Source organism: Anser cygnoides, chromosome 18, assembly GCF_040182565.1.
Source record: "Anser cygnoides isolate HZ-2024a breed goose chromosome 18, Taihu_goose_T2T_genome, whole genome shotgun sequence".
Classification (NCBI taxonomy): domain Eukaryota; kingdom Metazoa; phylum Chordata; class Aves; order Anseriformes; family Anatidae; genus Anser; species Anser cygnoides.
The window spans coordinates 4,603,944-4,625,508 of record NC_089890.1 but is presented as its reverse complement, the minus strand read 5'-3'; the positions used below and the strand labels follow the sequence as shown (position 1 = coordinate 4,625,508).

General features: G+C 48.9%; 1 protein-coding gene across 1 annotated transcript in view; it reads right to left on the bottom strand.

Annotated features, from left to right (window-relative positions):
* Positions 1–579: 579 nt before the first annotated feature.
* The window catches only part of MYBBP1A (MYB binding protein 1a), a 59,723-nt gene continuing 38,737 nt past the window's right edge, over positions 580–21,565 (bottom strand). The window contains exons 24-27 of the mRNA XM_048067905.2: positions 15,582–15,695; positions 4,451–4,552; positions 3,171–3,295; positions 580–1,212 (exon numbers count right to left, since the gene is read on the bottom strand). Coding sequence (XP_047923862.2) covers positions 708–1,212; positions 3,171–3,295; positions 4,451–4,552; positions 15,582–15,695 — 846 coding nt within the window. The 3' untranslated portion in view covers positions 580–707. The remainder of the gene's footprint in view (positions 1,213–3,170; positions 3,296–4,450; positions 4,553–15,581; positions 15,696–21,565) is intronic.

Genomic DNA, 21,565 nt, shown 5'->3' with positions numbered 1-21,565 from the left:
CAGGTGCGTGCGTGGCTGTGCTGCAGGCCTGGCAGCCCAACAGATCAATTAACCATTTCCATTGCTTCGCTGCGTTATTGCTGTCCCTGTGCTGTCACAGGGGCCATCACCCTTCCAGCAAAGGGCTGTGCAGGAGAAGGCAAAGAGGTGAGCTCATGGTAGTTACTGGTGACACCCAAGTGGCCAAAATTGGATATGTTTAACCTCAGAATATGCAAGTGCAAACCCATTTAACCCCCAGGCATGTCAGGTATTCAGCATCTCCCAGACTGGAAAAGCTGCAAGCACTGCTGGGCCTGGCCAGGACAGAAGCGTCCCTGTAGGCATCACTTCTGAACCTCCTACAGGGCTTGACCACACGACTCAGCAGTGCCAGCACACCTACCGCATCTCCCCAGGGAATCCAAGCTAGCCTCTCGCTTTTGCCTTGGGGAAATCAAGGGAAAAAAAGGAGGCTGTGCTCCGGAGCACAGGCTGTTTGGTACTGCCAGAGGAGAGAGAGGGGGCGCCTGCCAGAGCCCAGAGAGGACGCGGCCTCCTGAAGCTCCCCGTGCCTCCCACACAAGCCAGACCTACAGCTTTAGAGCTCAGCATTATGGCAGTTTTATTTAAATTCAAGGAGGGCATAAAAATATAGTTATAAAAGATGCTGAAACAGTCCTCTGAGTCACATCAGCCATGCCAGGCCTGAGTGAGTCCATGAAGTTTTACTCCTGCAGCGCTGGAGCTTTTTTCTCTTTCCTTTTCTTCTTGGCTTTGTCTTGCTTCTGCGGAGTCTCCTGGCTGGCACTCCCTTTGGCTTTCTTTGCAGCTGGAACCTGCTCAGCTTCATTACCTGCATCACCTTTTCTTTTTCTATTCCTCTTCTTCTTCTTCTTTTTGTCCATGATGGCATCTCCACCGTTCACAGCTCCACCCTTGCTGCCCGCCGCTGCCGCCCCGTTCTCCCTGACCCCTCTGTTCCGATTCTTGTGTTTCTTGCCACCAGGCACGAGGCCTTGCTTTTGCTCAGGGCTCTCTGTTCCCAGGGCTTGCTCCTCTGGGGCTGCTGGCTCTCCACCTTCATTACCTCCTGGTGCTACTCCGTTCTCCTGGACGACTTTCTTGCGATTCTTGCGTTTCTTGGTCTCTGGGAGGAAGCCTTTCTTCTTCCGCTTAAGCGGCTCCGCTGCCTGCGCGGGTTTATTGGCTGTTTTCTCTTTCTTGGGCTTCCTGCAGAGAGAACACCAAAAATCAACAGTAACTCAAGCTTACGGCCAGGAAGCACCACGATGCATGCTCCAGGCAGGCTGCGAACAGGCAGAAGCAGAAGGAAGCAGAGGCATGCTGCGAGGATGAGCGTTGTTATCCTGGAGGGGGTCCGCAGCCTGCAGCGGGGCTGGGGAACTGAGCTGCGGGGGCTGGACCAGGCACACAGAGGCTTGAGGAAGAATCCCTCAAGACCCTGTCCCTCTGAGATAATGCTGTACTTACCCCACCTTCCCAAACGAAACCGCCCAGGGCCTCAGGCAAGGCTACTGAGATGCTTTCTGTCTGTCTGTCCAGGGTGACAGCCCCAGCAAGGCCTCTGTTTGCTGACAGTCCCAAGAGGTCTTGCAGCAAGAACCCCCCACAAACCCTTCCAGTCTCACCCAGGCAGCCTCTGTTTGCATGCAAGGCACCCGGTGCTGCTGCCGCTCTCTGACACGTCAGTTAGCTCCACCACCATCCCGGCTACATCGCTCTGCACCAGCTCAGTCCCCAGAAAGGCATCCTGAAAAGGAACCAGGCTGCAACCCCGCAGCCTTTCTGGAGAGCTTTTCATGCCGTGTCAGTCCAGGGTGGAAAAAAAAACAACATCCTGACAACACGCTGTGAGCGTTTGCCTCTCAGCACCTCCACCAGGGTGCTGGGTACAAACCACACCTGCTGTAGGTCTGGTCCAGCTCACCCGCACAAAGATCCCGGGGTCTCACAGCAAGGTGGCACCAACAGCGGCAGCAGGCTGTGCCCTCAAACCCCAGCCTTTCCTCAGGCAGCACACAAAACTCAGTGTTTCGCGCCCACTAGACCCTCAGCAATCCCCTTCGCAGTCTCTCCTTGCTGCTACCCCAGGCCTTACCCCTGGGCCAAACCCAGCAGCACGGTGCCAAGCGACCTGTGTGGGACTGCTAAAGGGACCGGGGCTGTGCCACAGAGCTGGGTGAGGCCACCGTGCCCTGCCAGACTGTTTGAGGCATTAGGAGGGGCCACAACAACAGTTTCAGCTGCCTTGTGCAATTCCTCCCTGCCTGTGAGCCCTCTCACAGTGAGCCACGTGCATTTCCCCCAGAACCTCTTACTGGGCTGAGATGCTGCAGACCAGGCCACCCACATGCTGGGGCTGCGACTCCCAGTCGTCAGCAGAGCCACCCAGCAATTATCCAACGCTGTGCACATCGCTAAATGCTGCCAGGAGGAAGAGGAAGCAAAAATTCCAACCGCAAGCTACTGACAGGAAGGAAAAAAAGATCTTGCCCTTCTTTTTCTCCTGGAGTAAAAGTCAAATCCAGGTGCCGTTTAACACGGGAGCGTTGAAGCATGAAGACTAAATGCTCCTGGCCTTCAAAGCTGCAAGGCAACCTGGTTGGGGATCCAGGCACTGAGGAGCCCAAAAATCACTGGGGGGGGCAGAAGGTCCTCGGCAGGGTCTCTCTGGTATTCGCTTGCTTCCCGTGACAGCTACTCGTTCCCTCCAGGCTCACATCTGCAGGATCAACCCACACTGCTGCGGTAGGAGCTGAGTGACTCAGCCCAGCCCAGAAATCCTCTGCACCGTTGGCGGTGGCTCTTACACCAGGCCACCGCTCAGAGCTGCTGAAAGCAGGTGCTCTGTCCTTGGGTAAGCAACTGTCTTACATCTGCTGGCAAGAGCAGATCAGATACCAGACATGCCTCGCAATCCTCTTCCAAAAAAGGACCGATCCTCAGCATGCACACACCTGAGCAATGAGCCTAGCACCAAGCAAAACAGTGTTTCAAAAAGTGTTTCAACCTCACCACCCCAGGAGCTCCGTTTAAGTCAAACCCCAGTCTGAGCTCTGTGCCTTGATTTCCCTTCTCTTCCTACTTCCCCACATCAAAGAAGCCAAGCAGGACAGGCAGGCAGCCCCGCGGGCGAGCCGAGAAGCCCAGGTGCCAGCCGTACGTACGTGTGGTTCAGCCATCGCATGGCATTCCAGTAGAGAGAGTCGAGGCGTGCTGACTTCCCGATGCCTTCCTGCTGGTTCAGAGCTACCAGCACTTTGTCCAACTCCATCAGCTCCACGTGCAGCTTCTGCAAGAGGCAAGTGCACACTGACAACGTGCAGGGTGAACTCGGAAGGGGCACTCACAGCAGCAGAGCACAGGCCCATCCTTAGGACAAAACCGTGTCAGGGACAAGCAAACCACCAGGCTTCTCTAGGCCACTGCCCTGAGCCCATCCACAACAACACTTCAAGTTGGGGGCAAAAACTGGTGAGTTACACCCACTACATACAGGGTTTGCTTGAAAACTGGATCTCTAGCATGACAGACACGAGTCTAAGCTAGAATTGTACTGGCATGAAAGGGACTGAAAGGTCCTTTAGTCCTTTGTCCTTTTCATCCCGTGACTAGGAAAGGGGGGACGAAGATGATGCACTACGCACCTATCCTAAAGAAAAGCAGAAGCGTTTTCAGTCTGGTTTCTAAAGAACACAATCATGCTGCTTCTGACTGCCTCTAACAGCTTCTGTGACCCACTGGACAATTTCAGTACAACCAGACGGAAAGGGGTGTCTCGGAGGCTATTCAGGTCCTCCAAGAACCCTGGAAATAATCTCTCTCCCCACCCACTTTCCTATTAGGTCTCCACAAAGAAGTGGGCTGTGGTGTGAGCTTATCAGTAGGAAACTGGGCTTCAGCAATTATGCTGCTTGTGTTATTTTGCTCTCGTAAATAAAACCATGTTGGAAACTTATTTTGTCACCTATAGAAAATCTCCTCATGTTCAAAATGCCATTTTTCTTTAGAGCTGAACAATGCCTCATTCCAGCTCACAAAGCTTCTGCGTAAGTCTCAGTTTCTGGTAATCAGTCTCTGGGGTTCAGTGAAGAGGAGAGAGCGATCACCTGGGACAAAACCCAGCTCACCCCCACTGTACCCTAGGCTGTATTTCTCCGGATAAGAAAGGAGATGTCACAAATGTTTGCAGAACACTGCACAAACCCTCCAGGAAGTTCTTGGAGATCAGCTCTCAAGAGCTACGGATCGCTCCTTCAGACCGGAGGGCTTTTCTGTACTCAAATCCAGCCAGGCATTCCCTCCAGGGGAAGGGATGTAGTGACGAAGGAGTCACAAGGTAAAATCCAAGCCTGACAGCTGCCAGAGACCTTGATGGTACAGCCTTTTGGCAAGGGGTCAGTGTGTCAAGGAGTCAAAGCCACGCAGGATCGGGTCACGCTCTCACCTGCTGCATCACGGTTTTGAGGAGGAGGTTCAACAGCTCCAAGCTCTTGGCAACTTTGTCTTTCTCGGCCTTCACCCTAAGCTCGTCAACCATTTTCAAACTCTGCAAATTAAAGGGACAGATGGAAGAGGAACATACATTAAATGGGGAAACAAATCACGCTTCTGAGAAGAAAGCAGGAAATAGGTAGGGGTTTGCAGGATTAACCTGTCACCAAAATAACTCTGGAACGACAAAGCCCACCAAACTCTGGAAATGCTCGGGAGGGTATGAGGTGGAAGCTGCTGTAGCCCAGCTTAATTAAAAAACAGCTGGACAAAATAAGAGCAAGTGTATCACAAAGGCACCACCCTGCTGCTCCCCCTCATCTCTAAGCTAAAGCAAAACTGGCGACAGGTTGCTGGCTCCTGGAGAAAAAGAGGGAAGACAATAACCCCCGTATGGAAAGGCCAGAAGACTGGCAGACAACAGACTCACCTGAGGGACAACAGCAACTCAGCTGCAGAAGCTGGGATTTGCACGCAAGGCGCTAATGTAGAAACCCATTAACACTCACGCCTGGGAAATCCCAGTTGCCAGCACTAAAACAGGGCTTGTCAATCAAGCTTAAATCCGCTGAAAAGGATGGAGAAAATCTCATCTCTTTGTGTTACCTTTATGTGCTGCAGGCTTTCTGAGACACTGAAAGGTCTGGCTTAGAGGAAAATCACTCCTGAGACAGGTCAAATAAAAGCCAGAGTTATTTACAAGTGGAGAAGTGCAGCAAAGAGCCATGAAAAGGCAGCTGGATCAGAGCGGCCACCCAGGGGCTCCGGGGTGCTGATCCTCTGCCTGCAGCTGGTCCTCGCAGCCCTGCTTACGTGGTCGTTATCCTCCCTGCTGCACTGCTGTGTGAATGCACAACCACAGCAAGCCCCGCAGCTGGTACGGGTACACTAACACGAGTAGGATTTGTGGGGACAAGCGTGCCATCGCCAGCGGTGTGCCCAGCGGCAGCCCGTGTCTGCAGGAGGCTCTGCTTGTGGCCAAGCTGCCTCTGCCTGGAGTGTGAGCGTGCCAAACTGGTAAAGGGCAAGGTTTACCCCAGTCGGAGCACCCTCAGGTGATAAGGTGCTGCACCAAACCTGTACCCGGTGGTCCGGAGGTGGAGGTGTGCTGGGAGGTGCCACCTCTCCCTTAGAGCAGCTGCAGCTTTCACTGGAAGGCATTTTCAGGGCTTTGAGGAAACGGTTCTCCAGCTATGGCAGCATAAAGCAGGCAAATAAAGTAAAATCCATGCAGACACTGAGAGGAGTGAGGAATTCATTCCCCAAAGCGAGGCTGTTGAGCAATGACCCCCCAACAGCAAATAACGATGGCCAGCAAGAGCCTAGCAACACTTTGAGCAGAAAAAACACGTAATGCCTCTGCAGGAATAGCGGCCTGCAAGTCAAATTATGTACTGTCTGCGCAGGATTCCAGCCCCTGGGAGTGTCTCTTTTAAATAACGAAAACACAGTTATCTCCTGACCAGGACACGCGAGCTCTGTGTTAGAAAGCCACCACGGTTTGCTGGCTGGAATTCAAGTGGCAACTTCATCTGACCGTCAGTACCTCGCTGATAATCACTGCCTCCTGATAGACAGACGAGCTGCAACCCTACACCACAGATGTCATTAACCTGCAAGGTCACACAATTCAACGGCTCAAAAGTCTCTCAGGTGAAACAAGGAACAAATATTGGGGTGTGCAATTAAAATACCCATCACATGTAGGACGTACCGGGCCATGCACCCTCCGTGTATTGCACCTACACAGTAAATAGCAGGAATAATCAGCAAATCAGTTACGAAAACAAAGACTGATTTGCATTAAAAAAATCTTTGCGATGTTAGAAAAAGAGGATACCGGCAGGCTAACAGTCATTGCTGGTTCAAGCAGCTTTCAGAGAGGCTGTTGAAGTCCAGCTCTCTATTTTGCTAAGTCACAGCAAGAGAAAATCAGTACAGGCTGTCAGCACTTCAGGACAGGAGCAAGAGGAAGCAGAACCATACTGTGAGGAGGAGCCACAGAGAAACCAACTATCATTTCATCTTTTTCATATACCAAACTTAAGAATTAAGAAGGTGTTCCTAATAAATTGCATTTTCACTGCAGATAAGCGATGCGGATAACTGCATTTAAATCGTGCAGGCTTGGCTGTCTGTCCTTGCTGCCATCCCTTTCTCACGGCAGTGCCCTGATGTTTTGAAGGCTTTGAAACATACCCTGCTGAAGTCAATCGACAGATCTCTGAACAGCACTTGAGGGGTTGACGCTGCAAGTCCACAGCAGTTGTCAGGTGCTTGGGAAACTGGGACGTGCACTGACTGGTCTGGGTGCCCGACCAAACTCCTGCAGAGCTGCAGAAGGCAAAGCGTGGCTTCCCTGCTGGAGGTGGGAGATACCACGGGGCTACTGACATCACTGCAGTGAGACTAAACATCGAAAGTAAAGGACGGGTTTTGCATGAGTCTGGAAACTGAGGCATGGTTACACCAGCACAAACAGCCAGAGGCAATCCAGTACAATTTAGGTGCTCTGCAAACAAGTAACTCCCTACTAACATGGATCGCTTTTAAACAGCTCTCAAAGACCAGGAAGGAACAAGGAAAACAACGGTGGGGGGTGGATGGAGAAGCCAGAGGAGCAACAAAAAAGCAGCAGATAGTTAAGAAATACAGAATGCACAATCTTCTCTGGTCCAGAACTGCTATGTATTGCTTTAAGGAAGCTGGATGCAGAAAAGTGTTGCTGTTTCTCAATTTCTCTCCCTTCCCCTTCCCTTCTGCTTCAAAGGGCATAAAAGAAATTTACTCCAACGAGCACAGAAATGCCAGCTCCTCTGTGTGTGGTACGGTTCAGACAGTTCTGCCTCCTTAAAGTCTTGAGCCCTGTTCCTGCTCAGCTCAGTGCCCTTATCCCGATCTCATCACCACTCAGAACTTCCCCATTACTTGCTATGTGAGATGCTATCTGCTGTCACGCCTTGCTTCACTCCCTTCCTCCCATAGCAGGGAGAGCACACAGCCGAGCGTTTGGGGTTTGTGTTAGGATGTTACGCTCCGATCGCATAAAGGAAACTGACTTTGAGCGGGGCTGCTGGCAACCCTTGGGGACTGCTCCCAAGGAATGAAATCCCAAGTCTCTTCCACGCTGAGTCCAAACCTCAAAAGCAGCTTTCCCAAGTATTTGTCCTAAATTCTTGCTACATACGGTACCAAGCGTTGTCTGTACGCTGGGGGTTTGCAAAGCAGGTTACTTGGGTCCCTCACCCAGCGATCTGAAAGCTGAAGTTAGCACTGCCACCCCGAGTGCCTAGGTCAGCCATTTTACGGGCCTACAATAATTTCATTTGGGGAACATGTAAAATGCAAACATAAAAATAAAGCGAGAACCATTATGTAACAGATGGCAGACTGCAACACGTGGCAAACACGCCTTAAAAAGAAAAGCAGCATTTCAGTTATCTGCAGCATCCTTCGGAGAGCCTCACACACCGACTGGATTGCAAAAGCCCTGCACAACGTATCTCCAGTTTACATGGCAAAACTGAGGCACAAAGCAGTGGCTTTGCTTCCAGCTCTGCTACAGGTGATGAAGGGTCCAGTGAAAACCCAGACAAGCTTGTCAGACTGCCTGTTCTGTGATTCTCTGCCACGTGCTGTTTGCAAAGGCACCCAACTCTGCCTTCCCCAGCCCTCTAAAAGCGTTAGGAGTGGCATAACGCAGTCACCTAACACTAAGAGCAGGGAGCACGTGGCTTGTTCTCTCTCACGAGCCACGCTTCACCCCTTGCTGATCATGTTATTTTTCTGCCATTTCTGCCTTTGTTACTCTGCTCCTTCAGTAACAGCCAGGCCCAACTTCAGGGAATCCTGGTTCCAGTTCCAGCTCGGTAATACCTGTGGCGGTTAATCGTGCCTGCACATCTCGGCTGTCAGCGTATCTGGGCAGGTCGCTTTCCAAAAGGAAAAAATAGGGAGGCAGTTTTCACAGCTGGAACTCCCACCTCATCGTGAGCCAATGTGGCAACACGGTTCCTGCCTCGCCCTGCGTGGATTCGGCTGGCAGAGAGCTGTGGGCTTGCTGTGCCAAACACGCTGCTTCCAGGGGCCTCTGGCTGCGGCTGGTGGATGGCACTCCTGGATCCAGAGTCCTCTGCTTCTAGGATTTCTACAAGAACAGCACATCCTCAGCAACCTATCGATCAGTATTTCTTTTACTTCTAAGGCCTGTTATCCCAGCTATTTCAGGATCCAGCCTTCACTCCACCTCTCACTGCGGTTCCCAGCATTACTCCACCTCCACAAGGGCTGCGTAAAACAAGTTTGTTAGAGCACAGGAGGTGAGTACCTGCAGTAATTCACTCACAGAAGTAGGTCAGGGGGCTGGCAGCTAGAAAGGGGCATTAACCACGTAGCTCCATGCCTCAGATTCCCAGGCAGGATTTCAGCCTAAGCCCAGGACCCCACTGAAACCTGCAACAGAGCAAAAAGTGCTGCGTGTGCATCTGGAGCCAAAGTCAGCATCCCAGCCACTGCCCAGCTTTCCCTGCAGGGAAATGGCAATAAGCTGTTACAGGGAGCAAAGCAGTGTTTCTGGAAGTCTCCACAATCGCAGCCGCCTGCAACCTCAGCCTCCTGCTCCTCTTCCCTTTCACAGGTACCACAGCGGGGACACGCTCAGCCCCGACTTACAAGGCACAGCAGTACCTCAGCGTCTGGACGAGCACCCTGCTACCAAGAGCAGAGCACATCCAGCTGGAAGTTTGAACACCGTGTAGTATTTATGCATTCCCAGCACGTCCTTCAGCCTGCTTCATTGTTCAAAACAAACAGCCCTTCCCCTCCGTGGGCTCAGCCTGACAGATCTGTGCGCTCCGTGAGCCGGCGAAGCCAGGCCAACCTGCATTCTTTCCACCCGCCACGCTATCTCCATCCTTCCCCCTCCTCCCCCAAACAGACCTGACGCTGACGGATAAATGTGCAGATTCACGGCCGAACGCAGTGCCAGGAGCCTCCTGCAAAACACGCACCTCCACCCGCCCCGCACGGCCTCGCACCCCCTGGCACAGCCCGGGGCTGCTGCCCTAAGCTCTCTTCTCCAGCAGCGAACAGCTCAGCCAAGTTTCCGCCCCGCTGAACGTCCGTGGTCACGCTCAGATAGCGCTCAAGAAGCCCGAGCTCGCTTTGCTGACCGCTTCCACGCTGGCTGTGAAAGCTGAAGCTTTGTTCTTTGCTCCGTGCTGCTCACAAGGTCCCTGAGCAGACACGACCTGATGTTTTGCTGCTGCCGTGGCTCGGCTCCCCGTGGCGGAGCCACACTCCGAGGGCCCCAGTAAGCAGGTTTGGGGCCCTACAAGTACGTGCCCATTACCTGAGCCGAAGCGCAAGATTTCCCACATCAACAGGCAGGTAAGCTGAGAGGTGTGGGAGGGGAACAGTCCTCCTTTGCTGTTCAGAGCAGTAACAAACCGAGCTAATAACAAACTGAAAAGCAAATGAAGGATTTTAGCATTCGGCACGCTCGTAGCTCCTGTCATTATCTGATGTAAGCACCCCGTCTCACCTGCAATTACCCCCCCATTGCTCCCGAGAGGCATGCCAGCCTTATTCCCACCATTTTGCGGAGGCTCAGGAGGCTAAGCACTGAGTCACACAGACCACGGCAGAGCCAGGAATCGGCCAGGAACTTCTTGAAACCCAGATGTGCCATCTCCAAACACTTCCTTCGTGACCGTGTTCACTGAACCCCCGCTCAAATTTAGGGCTAAGTAATGGAAGACGAGCTGGGGAGGAGGGAAGAGTGGGCTTTCCATCTATCCACAGAGCAAGATCCACTTTTCACGCCAATGCACACAGTTTGCACAAGCACATACACACAGGGAGAGGTTCTCACACCACCCACTTGAAGAGCTGCTGCCGAGAGGAGGAATGGAGGAAAAAAAAGCATCAACAATCCCTCCTCCCTTGGTTCCCTCTCACTAAAGCTTCTGAAGACTGAAAGTAGACAGAGAGAGAGTAGGGGACTAAGCAGACCCACATGCTGAAGGGTGCAATTAAAGGTCCTTTTCTGCAATGTTTATTTTGGCTGTTATTAGAGGGAGGAGCCCAGAAATCAAGATGACATTCTTACAGAAAATGCCAACGCTTTCCCAAGTTTAAAGATCTGATCATTTTCTCCATAGACCGCATGCAAATGCAGCAGGGAAAAACCATACAGGACAGCGGAGGGAACAGAGGAGAATGAATTCTCTGCAGAGACATCCAGTACTCTGAAAGCACGTCAAAGATATCAGTTAAATCACGACTGGCCTCATTTTACAAGCTGAGAGGCTGAGAAAGGGCAATGAATTAAGAATTTATAAGGATGGACAGATAAAAGTTCAGGCAATCTTCAAGAAAAAAAAAAAAGAAGAATGGCTTTCTTAGAGATTTGATGAAGTCACTGTTAATAATTTATCTCCATACAAATTAAGACACCAGTAATCAAATGTGATGCCCTTCAGAAATGAAGGGCAGGAGGCTGTACAGTATAACCCTCTCTCCTTCCTCACATGCTGAGTGGCTCCAGCTACTTACTTTAAATCCCTTGCTGAACCACACAACGTCAACAAAACCCTCTAATGCCATACGATAGAAGTCTGCAGGGAGCATAGAATAACTTCCAAACTATGAGTCCTGGAAAAGAGGTTTATCTATGAATAAAAAAAAAAAAAAACAAAAAAGAGGGTTATCTATACCGACTCCTCACCCAGGCCATGTAACCCCCTGCTGGTCTACACTCACTCCTTTCTACAGAAAAACAGCTTTGGTCTGGCACCGAAGCTGGGTACTGGGTTCTGTGGGTGTTTTTACACTCCAGGATGCCCTGATTCCACTTCGGGACCAACCAACCAAGCTGAACGCTCTCTGCTCTGCTCTTCCTGTCCTTTATGCAGGATACAACACTGACAAAACAAGTGAAAGAAAAAAGAAAACAGTGAAGTTGGGCCCTTCCTATCACGTACTTACTGCACAAGTCAGACAAAGGAAACCCTCAGGAAACTGCTGTGTACAAGCCAGAGAAAGCAGCTTTACCAACAGCTTTTCTGACAGCCGTTTTGTTTTGAAGCTGCCCAGCCACGAAAACATGCTTTTTGTGGCAAATTCCTCAAATCCTTTTCCACTTCCCCCTGACTTTCACAGTGTAACTGGGAGTTTCAGTGTTAAGTTGGGAGTTACACGAAGCACCTCGGTTCAGGAGGGCAAGGCAGTCCCTGGGAAAGGGATGACATAAAAAGGTAATGAAATTCTGTATTCAGATCCCGGAGCTTCCTGCCCCAAATCTGTCACCGAGTTACTAAAAATTGGCACGGCTTCAAGATCACTCTCAAGACAAGACAGCAATTTTATAACCTATCAGAAAGAAAACAGAAATATACCTAACAAGGGGGACAAACACCAAAACGTGCCCAGAATGACAACCAGGAGAGATGAAAAACCAAACTGAGAGCAGCACGATAAAGTCAAAAAGACGGTGTGTGAACCCTAGCAGAGAGATCCCTCACCAAAACTGTGACTGTTCCCTACAGGATATGGGGAATTTGGGCCTCCCTGGTCCTGCCACTGACTCTGGGCAGCCTGAACCCACAGCCACCAGCTTCCTTCCGGAGATAACACGGGGACGGGGACTGGTGCCCAACACAAAGCTCTTCTGAAGCCAAGTTAAGAAACAGTCAGATCGTCCAAGCAGAGAGAGGGTCTCTGGGATGTCCCAGGAGATCAAAGCTAGATTCTTGGCTCGCCTCCCGGCCAAGTATGTCATCTGTAAAACAGGGAGAACAACTGTAGCTAAACACTTCAGCTCTTGGATTTCTGCAAAATACTTCCTTCATTACATCAACAACTCACTGGTTAGAATTTCCTTTGTAAAGCGCTTTGAGACCTGCTGATAAAAGAACAAAGCTGTCTCGAAGAGGAAGGAGTCTCTCTCAGATGCTACAGCATCTCAGGTGAGCTCTGTCATTTACAGCATGAGGCAACAGCACTTCTTTGTACTGTACACAACCGAGTTGTCTAGACTCCCAGCATTAGAATAAACTTGACCAGCCGTCAAAAGCTTCTGCTTGGTGTAAAGCTGCCCGTTGAGGACATAGGAGGCCAAAACCGTGCCAGAGCTCTCTCTCTGCCTCCTCACCATGGCCTGCTGTTCAATAAAAGCAGCTCACGGGGCAGTCCCAGGGCCTGTGGATGATGATTTCTGCCCAGAAGACCCAGCAGAAGCCAAGATCACCAAGAGCAAGTAGGGCTCTCCTAAGAACAAGTCAACCCCAAAGCAAGTGCAAGGATATCAAGATTTGCCTTGCTGACAGCAAGGAGATGGCAGACATGAATCCCTCATGACTGTGATATCTGTTTTATAAGCATGCTTAAGCATCTTGGGAACAAATAAGGTCACATTAGCTTATGTAAGCACAAGAGCCATTGCCCCACAGCAGCCGGAGCTGCTATTTCAGGAAGCTGTCTCTTCATTTAAAGCTCCTGGCTGTTGATTCTCCCTCATCTGCCTCTTGCTTTTGCACAGATAATTCAACGATATCCAAGGCTGCAGTCTTCTCACGTTGCTTCATTCCCAGTTCCAGCACGTATCACTGCCCCAAACCATGCCAGGCTCCTCACCAGGCGGTCTGTAGGTATGCAGTGCACGCACTGAGGCGACACAGGACAGAAAGCAGACACCGGGAGGTAGCATCCTGTCCTCTCACACAGCCTTACACCCGCAATGACAATCCTGCACTTCGAGAGCCAGCAGCCCCATAGCTACAAACCTGACCAAGGACAGAGAGTGAAGGAGGAAAGCCTTTGGGGGCAGCTTCCTTGAGGACAATGCCACTGCTTGAATTACAAGTGCACGTCAGTGTCGTCAGTCACAGAGTTGGCCCTCCCAGGCTGTTTCACTGGCTCACTGTGCCAAAGAGGGGTATAAAATCCTGCATCATCATTTTTTCTTCTTAAACCAGCTCTTTGTGAAATATGGCGGCAGGAAAGGCCATTGACAGCAAATGCAGATCTTTTAACTAGAGGTAGAACAATAAAATTTCATCATTTGGGATTTCCTATCCTCCCCATAATTTCAGCACCAAGCCTGTAACTTCCGTCTGACCTGCAGCTCCTCCTTCAGACAAACACACAATTTCCACCTGGAAGTTCAGAGCTAATAAAGTTATTAGGAGTAAATAACTCCTCAGCAAGTTATTTTAATGGTGGATTACTCACTCCCTTTGACAAATTCTAATAAACTTCAAAATTTCCCAATTTCCAGCCTCCAGATTTCACTGTGACTTCTAAGTGGGATTTTTACCATGTCCAAAAGAGATAGGTCATGATATGAATATTGTTCTACTACACAATAAAGCTGCTGCATGTTTTCACAGCTATACTCAGGTGTGCGTTTCAGTGCAAATGTGCAAAAAGACACAGAATACCTTCTGCAGCTCTAGAAAGCTTTACAGCACAAGTGTCAGCCTTTGGCCATGAGTTAAAGCTGTTGTATGGAATATAAGGTCTTTGATCCCTACAAATTGCAGCAACATTTAAAGAGGAGCAGCTGATCCAGCTCCAAGGAGCCATACCAGCACTGTGCTGCTGCAAAAGCAGAGCAGGAGGAAGGGAGGGAAAAAAATGCATATACATCCACCTACAGAGCAAATAGAAATGGAAAAATGTTATGTCAGAGCTTTTTGAGAACAGCCAAAAAGAGAAGCAGCACCCGTGTGCCACTAGCAGCTAATAGTGTAGGAGGCCTGCTGCCCACAGGGTACACCTCGGACAGCCCAAACAAACTGACACTATTTCCCAGGAATTTTTCTTTAAACACAAATGACCACAGAAATGAGAGGCGCTGAGGAAGCTTTGGTAGCAAAGCTCATTAAAATATTGGAGGGGTTGCAAGATGCTAAACTTTCCCTGACAAGGATAGCATAAAGGCATTGTAAACGTTTGTGGTTTCCCAGTGAATCACTCTGAGCGCTGCAGGCATTTAGCTGCTGCAGAGAAACATGGAGGTGACCAAGCTGGGAGGAGTGGCATGTTTTGTGTAGCTGGAAAATAAAACCATACCTAATAAAAATTAAAACCATACCTAACTCCACCCATTGGATTCCTGATGTCACCATTAAATACAAGCATTTAATGAAGCCCAGGATTACCTGCCTCATCAAGTATTGTAAACACCACCTCTGAATTCCTTGATTTAAACTTGCTTAGATTTGTCCCTCCTCAAAAGAAAACAAAGCTAATTGTTCTGTTCCCATACGGTAAGCTGGAATGCCCTAAATCACCAGGTAACCAGCATTTAAGGAAATAGGAATGAAAGCTACACTTAGGAAGAGGCCAATACTACAGTTACGTATGAACACCAGGACTGGAATCTCCCATGTCATGGCGTTTAGTCACCACACCATAACATTAATTTGGCTGTTTGGTTCCCCTCCCTCAATCCCCAAGCAGCTAATTGGATGGCATCCTTCAATCTCCTCTCTCACAGATCACCTCCCACAGAACAGCTGCACCCAAAAGCTGTCTTCAGGTACAATCCACGCCTGCCACTGCTTCAGGAGCCCTGCAATTTCTGTATCACTGTTTGTTTTTTCTACATGCACTGCTTGCCAATGTATATAAAGGTTTCCCTGGTAAATAATATCAGCAAAGGAGTCTGGTCCAGAAGGTCTGCAATGCACCAGGAGCCAGAAGCCTAGCAAACCTCAGCTCTCTCTTTAGCCCTGTAGTTTAAGTCAACGTTCACAATACCTTTCGTCTCAAAACTTATTTTTAAAGCAACCTAAAACTGACCCGAGTGTATTCCCTAAATCTCTGTCCCTCCGTCTCTAGGCTCCATCCACAAGCACTAAGCTGTACCAGGCACCTTCCTGCGCTCTGTAAAAACACATCGAAATAGCAGAGCTACAAGAATGCTGTAATCCCAGTGGACACGACTGAAACCTGGGGTGAGCAGGCACAACCCCAGTGGAGCACAGCCTCAGACTCCAGCTCCGAGACCACGCTCCACATCAGCGAAAGCAGCATCCATCAGGTGCTCTCCGTACGCTGAACATGTTGAAGCTTGTTACCTCCGTCACTTGGCTGATGCTCTCTCTGATCAATTCCTCCCACTCCTCCTCGGTCATGGAGAGCTTCAGCTCACGAAGCAGCAGAACCTTCTGGAGAAGCAGACAGGCCTGGGCCTGAAAGAGAAAGGGAAATGAAGGCGTGAAACTCCGTGCTCTCTAGGGAAGGTGTTAGCAATGCAAATACCCCACTGAAGCAAACAACTAAGCACAGCACCTGGGGAATGCTGTGTTACAGACACTGCGTAACCCCACCAACATGTATATATCAGCACCCTCTTAGAAAGCACCCTCTAGACCCTGATGGAGTCAGTCCTCAGCAGAGAGGGTCGTGATTGCTGGTTGAACACACGTATTTAAAAGAGGAGGTCAAAGGGGTGGGAAGGGATCGTGCTGCTTCTAGATTCAGGCATTGCTATCCAAAACATGCTTTCATATCTGGTCTGAGCACACCAATTTAGCCCCCGCAAGTCTTCAGGCAGCTCTTTGCATGACTCTGCCCTTTACTGTGCCCTGACAAACGCAGTAGGCACAAATAAACAAAAATAAAAGCTGGCAGATTAGCAAATGCTGCTTTTCAAAGGAACCCCAGACGCTGTTCGGAGCAGCACTCAGCCTTGCCCTGCAGTCAAGCTCACTCATTAAGCCCATACGTTAACACAGAAATGAAAAAGGGTAGCCAGTGGAAAACCAACAGTAATCTGCAATCTTCTCACCTGTCCTTTCCTGTTCCAGCATCCCTGTTCTAAGGTTCGTAGGTACAAGATTAATTCAGCAATGGACAAAAGCAAATGACAGAAACACAGAGAATACTCTAATGAGGATTGGCGCAAAATAGTTTAGAAGATTTAAAGGGAACGTTTTCCTAACAGCATGGAGTTAGTGAGCAAATTCTACCCACATACAAAGACAAATTACTGCCCTAGCTGCCACCATGCAGACCAAAATTGAATGCAGGTATAAATACCAAAAGTCATTGGGAATTGTACCAAGAATTAATCTCAACCAAAGGAAGCAAGGGCTGCCCTTTTTTAAGCACACACTGCAACTGAAGCCACCCTACAGACAACAACCGAGCAGTTTGTGAAATGCTTTATTGAAAACGCCCTTGAGATCAAAAGTCTAAACGATCTCAAGAAAAAAAATCAGACTGGTGATACCAAACCTGGCCTGCAGATACCCCATAGACACAAAGGAAGGAACCTGAAAAGCATATAGCAGGAGGCTAAAAACTGGCCACGTGGTTCCCGCACTTTGGAGCATTTTTAGGGAACTCTTTGTTGAAGAATTCAAGGTGAGAGAAGAGAAGAAATCCCTAGATTTTTGAGAGCATTAAGACCATACAATGTTGTAGGCAGTCAAACCCACTGCCTGAAGGGCTCAGGAAGGTCTGTGCTCCCCATCCAGCACACTCCAGGCTCCTGTGATGGAGGGTTATGTGTTTCTCAAAGCCCAATTATCCCACAGGCACCCACGGCAGCTTTCAGTATTAAAGGATCTGCTGGAGGGACAAGACACCGAGCACGAGGCCCCCACCAGATAATTCCAGTGCTTGTGTTTGTGTTACACCAGAGCAATGCCATGCAGCTATATGAGCTTACCTCCAGCTTGCACCAGTGTGGCCAACGTAGAGAATTATCCAAACAGAGCAAGCTTTCACTAACAAACTACCCCTGTTCATTACTTGGGGGAGAAAAGAAGGGAAAAACCAACAAGACTACGTCAAAAGATTTATGTTGATTTAATGAGAGAGGGAGAGCCCTAATTCCATGTTCGAGGCAGGCGAGCTTACATATTCCTTGTAATTATGGGGAGGCTGCGTCCTACAGAACAAATTATGGCATGTCTGCATGCATGTACCAAATGTAGTGGAAAGTCACTTCGGTGCAATTACAAAGCGAACGTGACCCTCGCAGTAAATGAAAGGCCATAATTCATTCTGAAAGGCTCGGGCAGGGTCATAAACCTCAAGGCACCATCTCTTTGGCAATTACAAAAGCATTCACACTGCAAATGGGGGAAAAGCACAGACAGGGGGTCTTTTAAGCAACCCTGGTGGTACTGCAGGATTTACTCAGGAGACGAGCAGAGGACCAGAGGCAAGAGCACAAGGAAGCACGCCAGTCAGCAGTGGCGAGAGCGCTGCACGCCAGTGAGGAAAAGAGCTGGAAAGAAATCAAAGGCATCCAAAGGAACAAGGAGCTCTGGAGACCTGAGATTCAACGGATGGACTGACAGAGAGACCCTAAACAAGACCTGCTTCTCAGTAAGAACCAAGCCTGGCAATGATTTAAAAAGAAAGGAAAAAACCTGCTGAACATCCATCCCTTCTGTGTCGCAAACTGGGAAGTCAAAATACCCAGGCATCCGAGAACCCTGGCTGGTGCTACCCCCTCTTTAGTAGTTTTGTCACACTCACAGCTTTCATACCTCCAACCCCTATATTAGATTCAAGCAAAGAGAAAATATGTTTTGATTTCCATGTAATTAAAACATTGCTATTGCTGTACTCAACGCACTCCTGTGTTTCATGATTGTTTCTTTAACCCAGTGATAATTTAGTATCAAGCGTGAACAACTTTTCTCATTTGAACGAATAAAAGTAAAATAAGAGATCTGCTTGTTGGTTGAAATAAAATTGGGCTTAAGAACATCTCGGTTGGAGAGCAGACGTGACACTAATAATTATAATGTCCTACGCTGTAGTTTAAGGTGATCGTATTTATCCCACACTCGGTGACTCCTCTGATCTTAGATGCAGTTGTTAACGTGCAGCTCTCACACAGCCTATTTTTCCAGAGCAAACTGCGCAGTTAAACAGAGGAAGTTAAACCACAGGGAGAAGAGCTGACTCAAGTGGAGTCAGCCAGAAGACTCAGGGGCAGAACCAAAACTAAAACCCAGTTCTTCAACCCCAGCCCAATGGTAGAGGCACCAAGAAAGCGCACTGCCCACTCCTCGCACCGATGCCACCCCATTGCAGCAAGTTCAAGCCAGAACAGGAGAGGCACCGATATCCCTCTTTAGACAGAGGCACAACCACTGTGCTTCGCTCCCCGCACTTATCAGCACCTGAAGAAGGATCCTAGATGTCACCAGGAGATTGCTTAACCAGTAAATGCACTCAGGGAAACCATCTAGCAAGCAGGACCACGAAGCTGCCACACCATCTTGGAAAATAACAGCCTTCAGTCGTGGCCTTTCAGCAACAAACTCGTCCGATGTGCTGTCAGTGCTCCCTCCCGAGAAATGCCGAACCACAGGCTGAAAGGTCACGGAACAGCTCCCTGCAGAATAGTCCCTGGCAGGAGTCACAAAAAGGGTTTTAAACGCTCAAAATGAATCGCTTTCATGAGCTCCAGAAGCTTCTCCTGAAAACATGTGCTTTATCACCTAACGTAAAAGGGGCTAAGAGTATAGGCGCTATGCAGAAATAAGGAAGGACCCAAAGTGACACAGGTTCCCAGGATCACTTTGTGATCCCTTGAAATCACAAAGAAACAGCTCTCTCTTTGCAGTTCACCTCCCTTATCTTCCCTAACAAACAGACACAATGCAGATGAAGGGAGATGCATTAGAGACGTGAACTTCTACGCATTTGGAAGTGAATGTTCATTTCTCACCTCCCACCTGCTTCCAAGGTTTCCAGACACCACATGCCATTTCACTTGAGCATCACGCTAGCCTGCTTTTTGGGAGCCCAGATACTCAATGTTTTCCAAGAATGAGGCTGTTCAGCGGATTTTTCAAGCCATCTCCCAGAATGAGACTCTTCCCATTGCTAGTCACTTCTGAAAACCAGCTGCTGTTACTTGGTGGCGCACTGTGACAGTGCTAGTAATCCAGAAAGATCCTTTAGAAACAAAAAATAGCCACAAAATCTACCCATTTTCTGTTCTGTGAAACAGAGGGTTTAGTGTGTGCATGCATGAATGCAAGAAAAACGTGTGCAGGAAAACTGCATTCATGCAAGATGTTTCCATTCACATGCATTTAAAAAAAAAACTTAGCATTTTACAAGCTTGTGCTCAACGACACAAGCCCTCTCCTGGCTGAGCAGCAGTAAAGAAAAACCATCCCCACTATACACATCACACTCGGACCCCTGTCTGCTTTCTTACAGCCTTCTCGGAAGCAGTTGGGACCTGTCCACGTGCCCACTAGAAGAGGCACTGGTCATACACAAAGCGGCAATTCCTGCCTCCTCACCAAGGCTTCTGAAGAGCAAGACCACACGCAGAACGCATTAGGAGGAGCCAAGCCACCCCCGTAGTACAAACCCTTTGTAGCAGAACATTATTAACCCCTGTCATTTCTCACAGTCCCCTCATTTATCCTTAACGTGTTCATGATGTGTCTTTTATAGGCGATAAAGGCACCAGCTGCACACATTTTACCCTCACATCACAGACCAGCAGCAATTTGAATTGGGTTTGGCCATTTTGGAAGCTGCCACGGCAATACTGTTACCAGGAATCTCACAGGTGGTTCTCTGTATTTTCTCAGTGCCAAAACCAAGCCTGCTGTGTTCACGACAGCCCTGCGAAAGAGCTGAGTGTCATCAGCGCTTCACAAACGGACAGAAATAGCAGAACACCCAAGGGTCCCAGCTACCAAACTCCAGTCCAGTTCAGAAGAGAAAGCTCCCACCACTCCTTAAGTTCAGTAAAAACAAAAAAGAAGGCCATAAAATAGTACAAAAAATAAATACAAGTGAAGTCTATTCAAGCAAGGATAGTAGATACATACATACACTCCCACATATATCTATCAACCATATAACTAAATGAGGCAGAAAGGCTCATTATCAGTCCACGTGGGAGAAGAGAACAAACAATAACTAACTGTAGTGCTGACCCTGTGGTTTTCTGGCAGTTTTGTTTATTTCTTTCTTATCTAGAATGATTACACAAAATGCCATTCAGTATAAGTGGTCAAAATTTCTCTCAGACAGTAAACGTGCTCACTGCAGTAACTGAGATGTGTTGCTAATTGCCAGATGTGCTCACCTCCCTTTTTTAGAAGCTAAAAAGGAGAGCAAGCTGGCTGGGTTATACAACCTACCTTTACCCTTTTCAGTAAAGGACAAGACATGCAAGCCTGACTGTTTTAAATGGCAAGCAATGGATTAACCCCTGCCAATTCAGCCACTGTCTTCTTATTGAAGTTTTCTTATTGAAAACCTAGCACGGGGTAGCCACGTAGGTCGGAACAGCAGCTCTCCTTGGTCACCGTCCTGGTGAGCTGGATGGAGGGGAATGGACCGAGATGTCTTTGATTCACTGCAGTTGTGGAAGACAAAAGCCCCAGAGAAACAAGCCTTTGCAGTGATGTGGCAATTATGTCTGCAATGTTGAAGAGACAAAGGCACGACCTAAATTCAGGGTAAGAAAATAACACACCACTGTTAATAGGAAGGCACTCGATTCTTATGCAATGAGAAATGCTTTTCTTAGTCCCATGTGTTTTAGGAAGCTGGCTGGAGGTGGCTTTGTGAGTGAAAAAAGATATCACACAAACACATTCTCATAAGAAGACACTGAAACCAGCAGTCACCCACCGCCACCAGCAGAGGAGCAAGAACATGGGGGTGTACTCACCCTGCAGCACCCCAAAGGGGGTCTGAAGGCTCACGTTTGGCAGCTGATGCCAAAGCAGCCTGCAGGGGAAAGCTGATAACCTTCCAAGCTCCCTTGGGTACTTTCAGCTTAGAGAAGAGAGGCACCAAGTTAACTGGTTGGCCCGGAGCACATAGGACAGTAACAGTCTCCTGACCCAGGACGGTACCTGAGCTGCAGCAGTTCTCCCTACACATTTTAACAGACGTGGTGAGAAGTTTAAATGCTTACCAAAGACACAAAGATGGATTTTCCCCACCTATCATTTTTTTTTAAGGGGCACGGTTTTATCAACATGAAGTATGCCACCAGCCTGACAAGTGCTTCTCTTTCCCTTTTTATGTATATATAAATAAATAAAGGGAATAT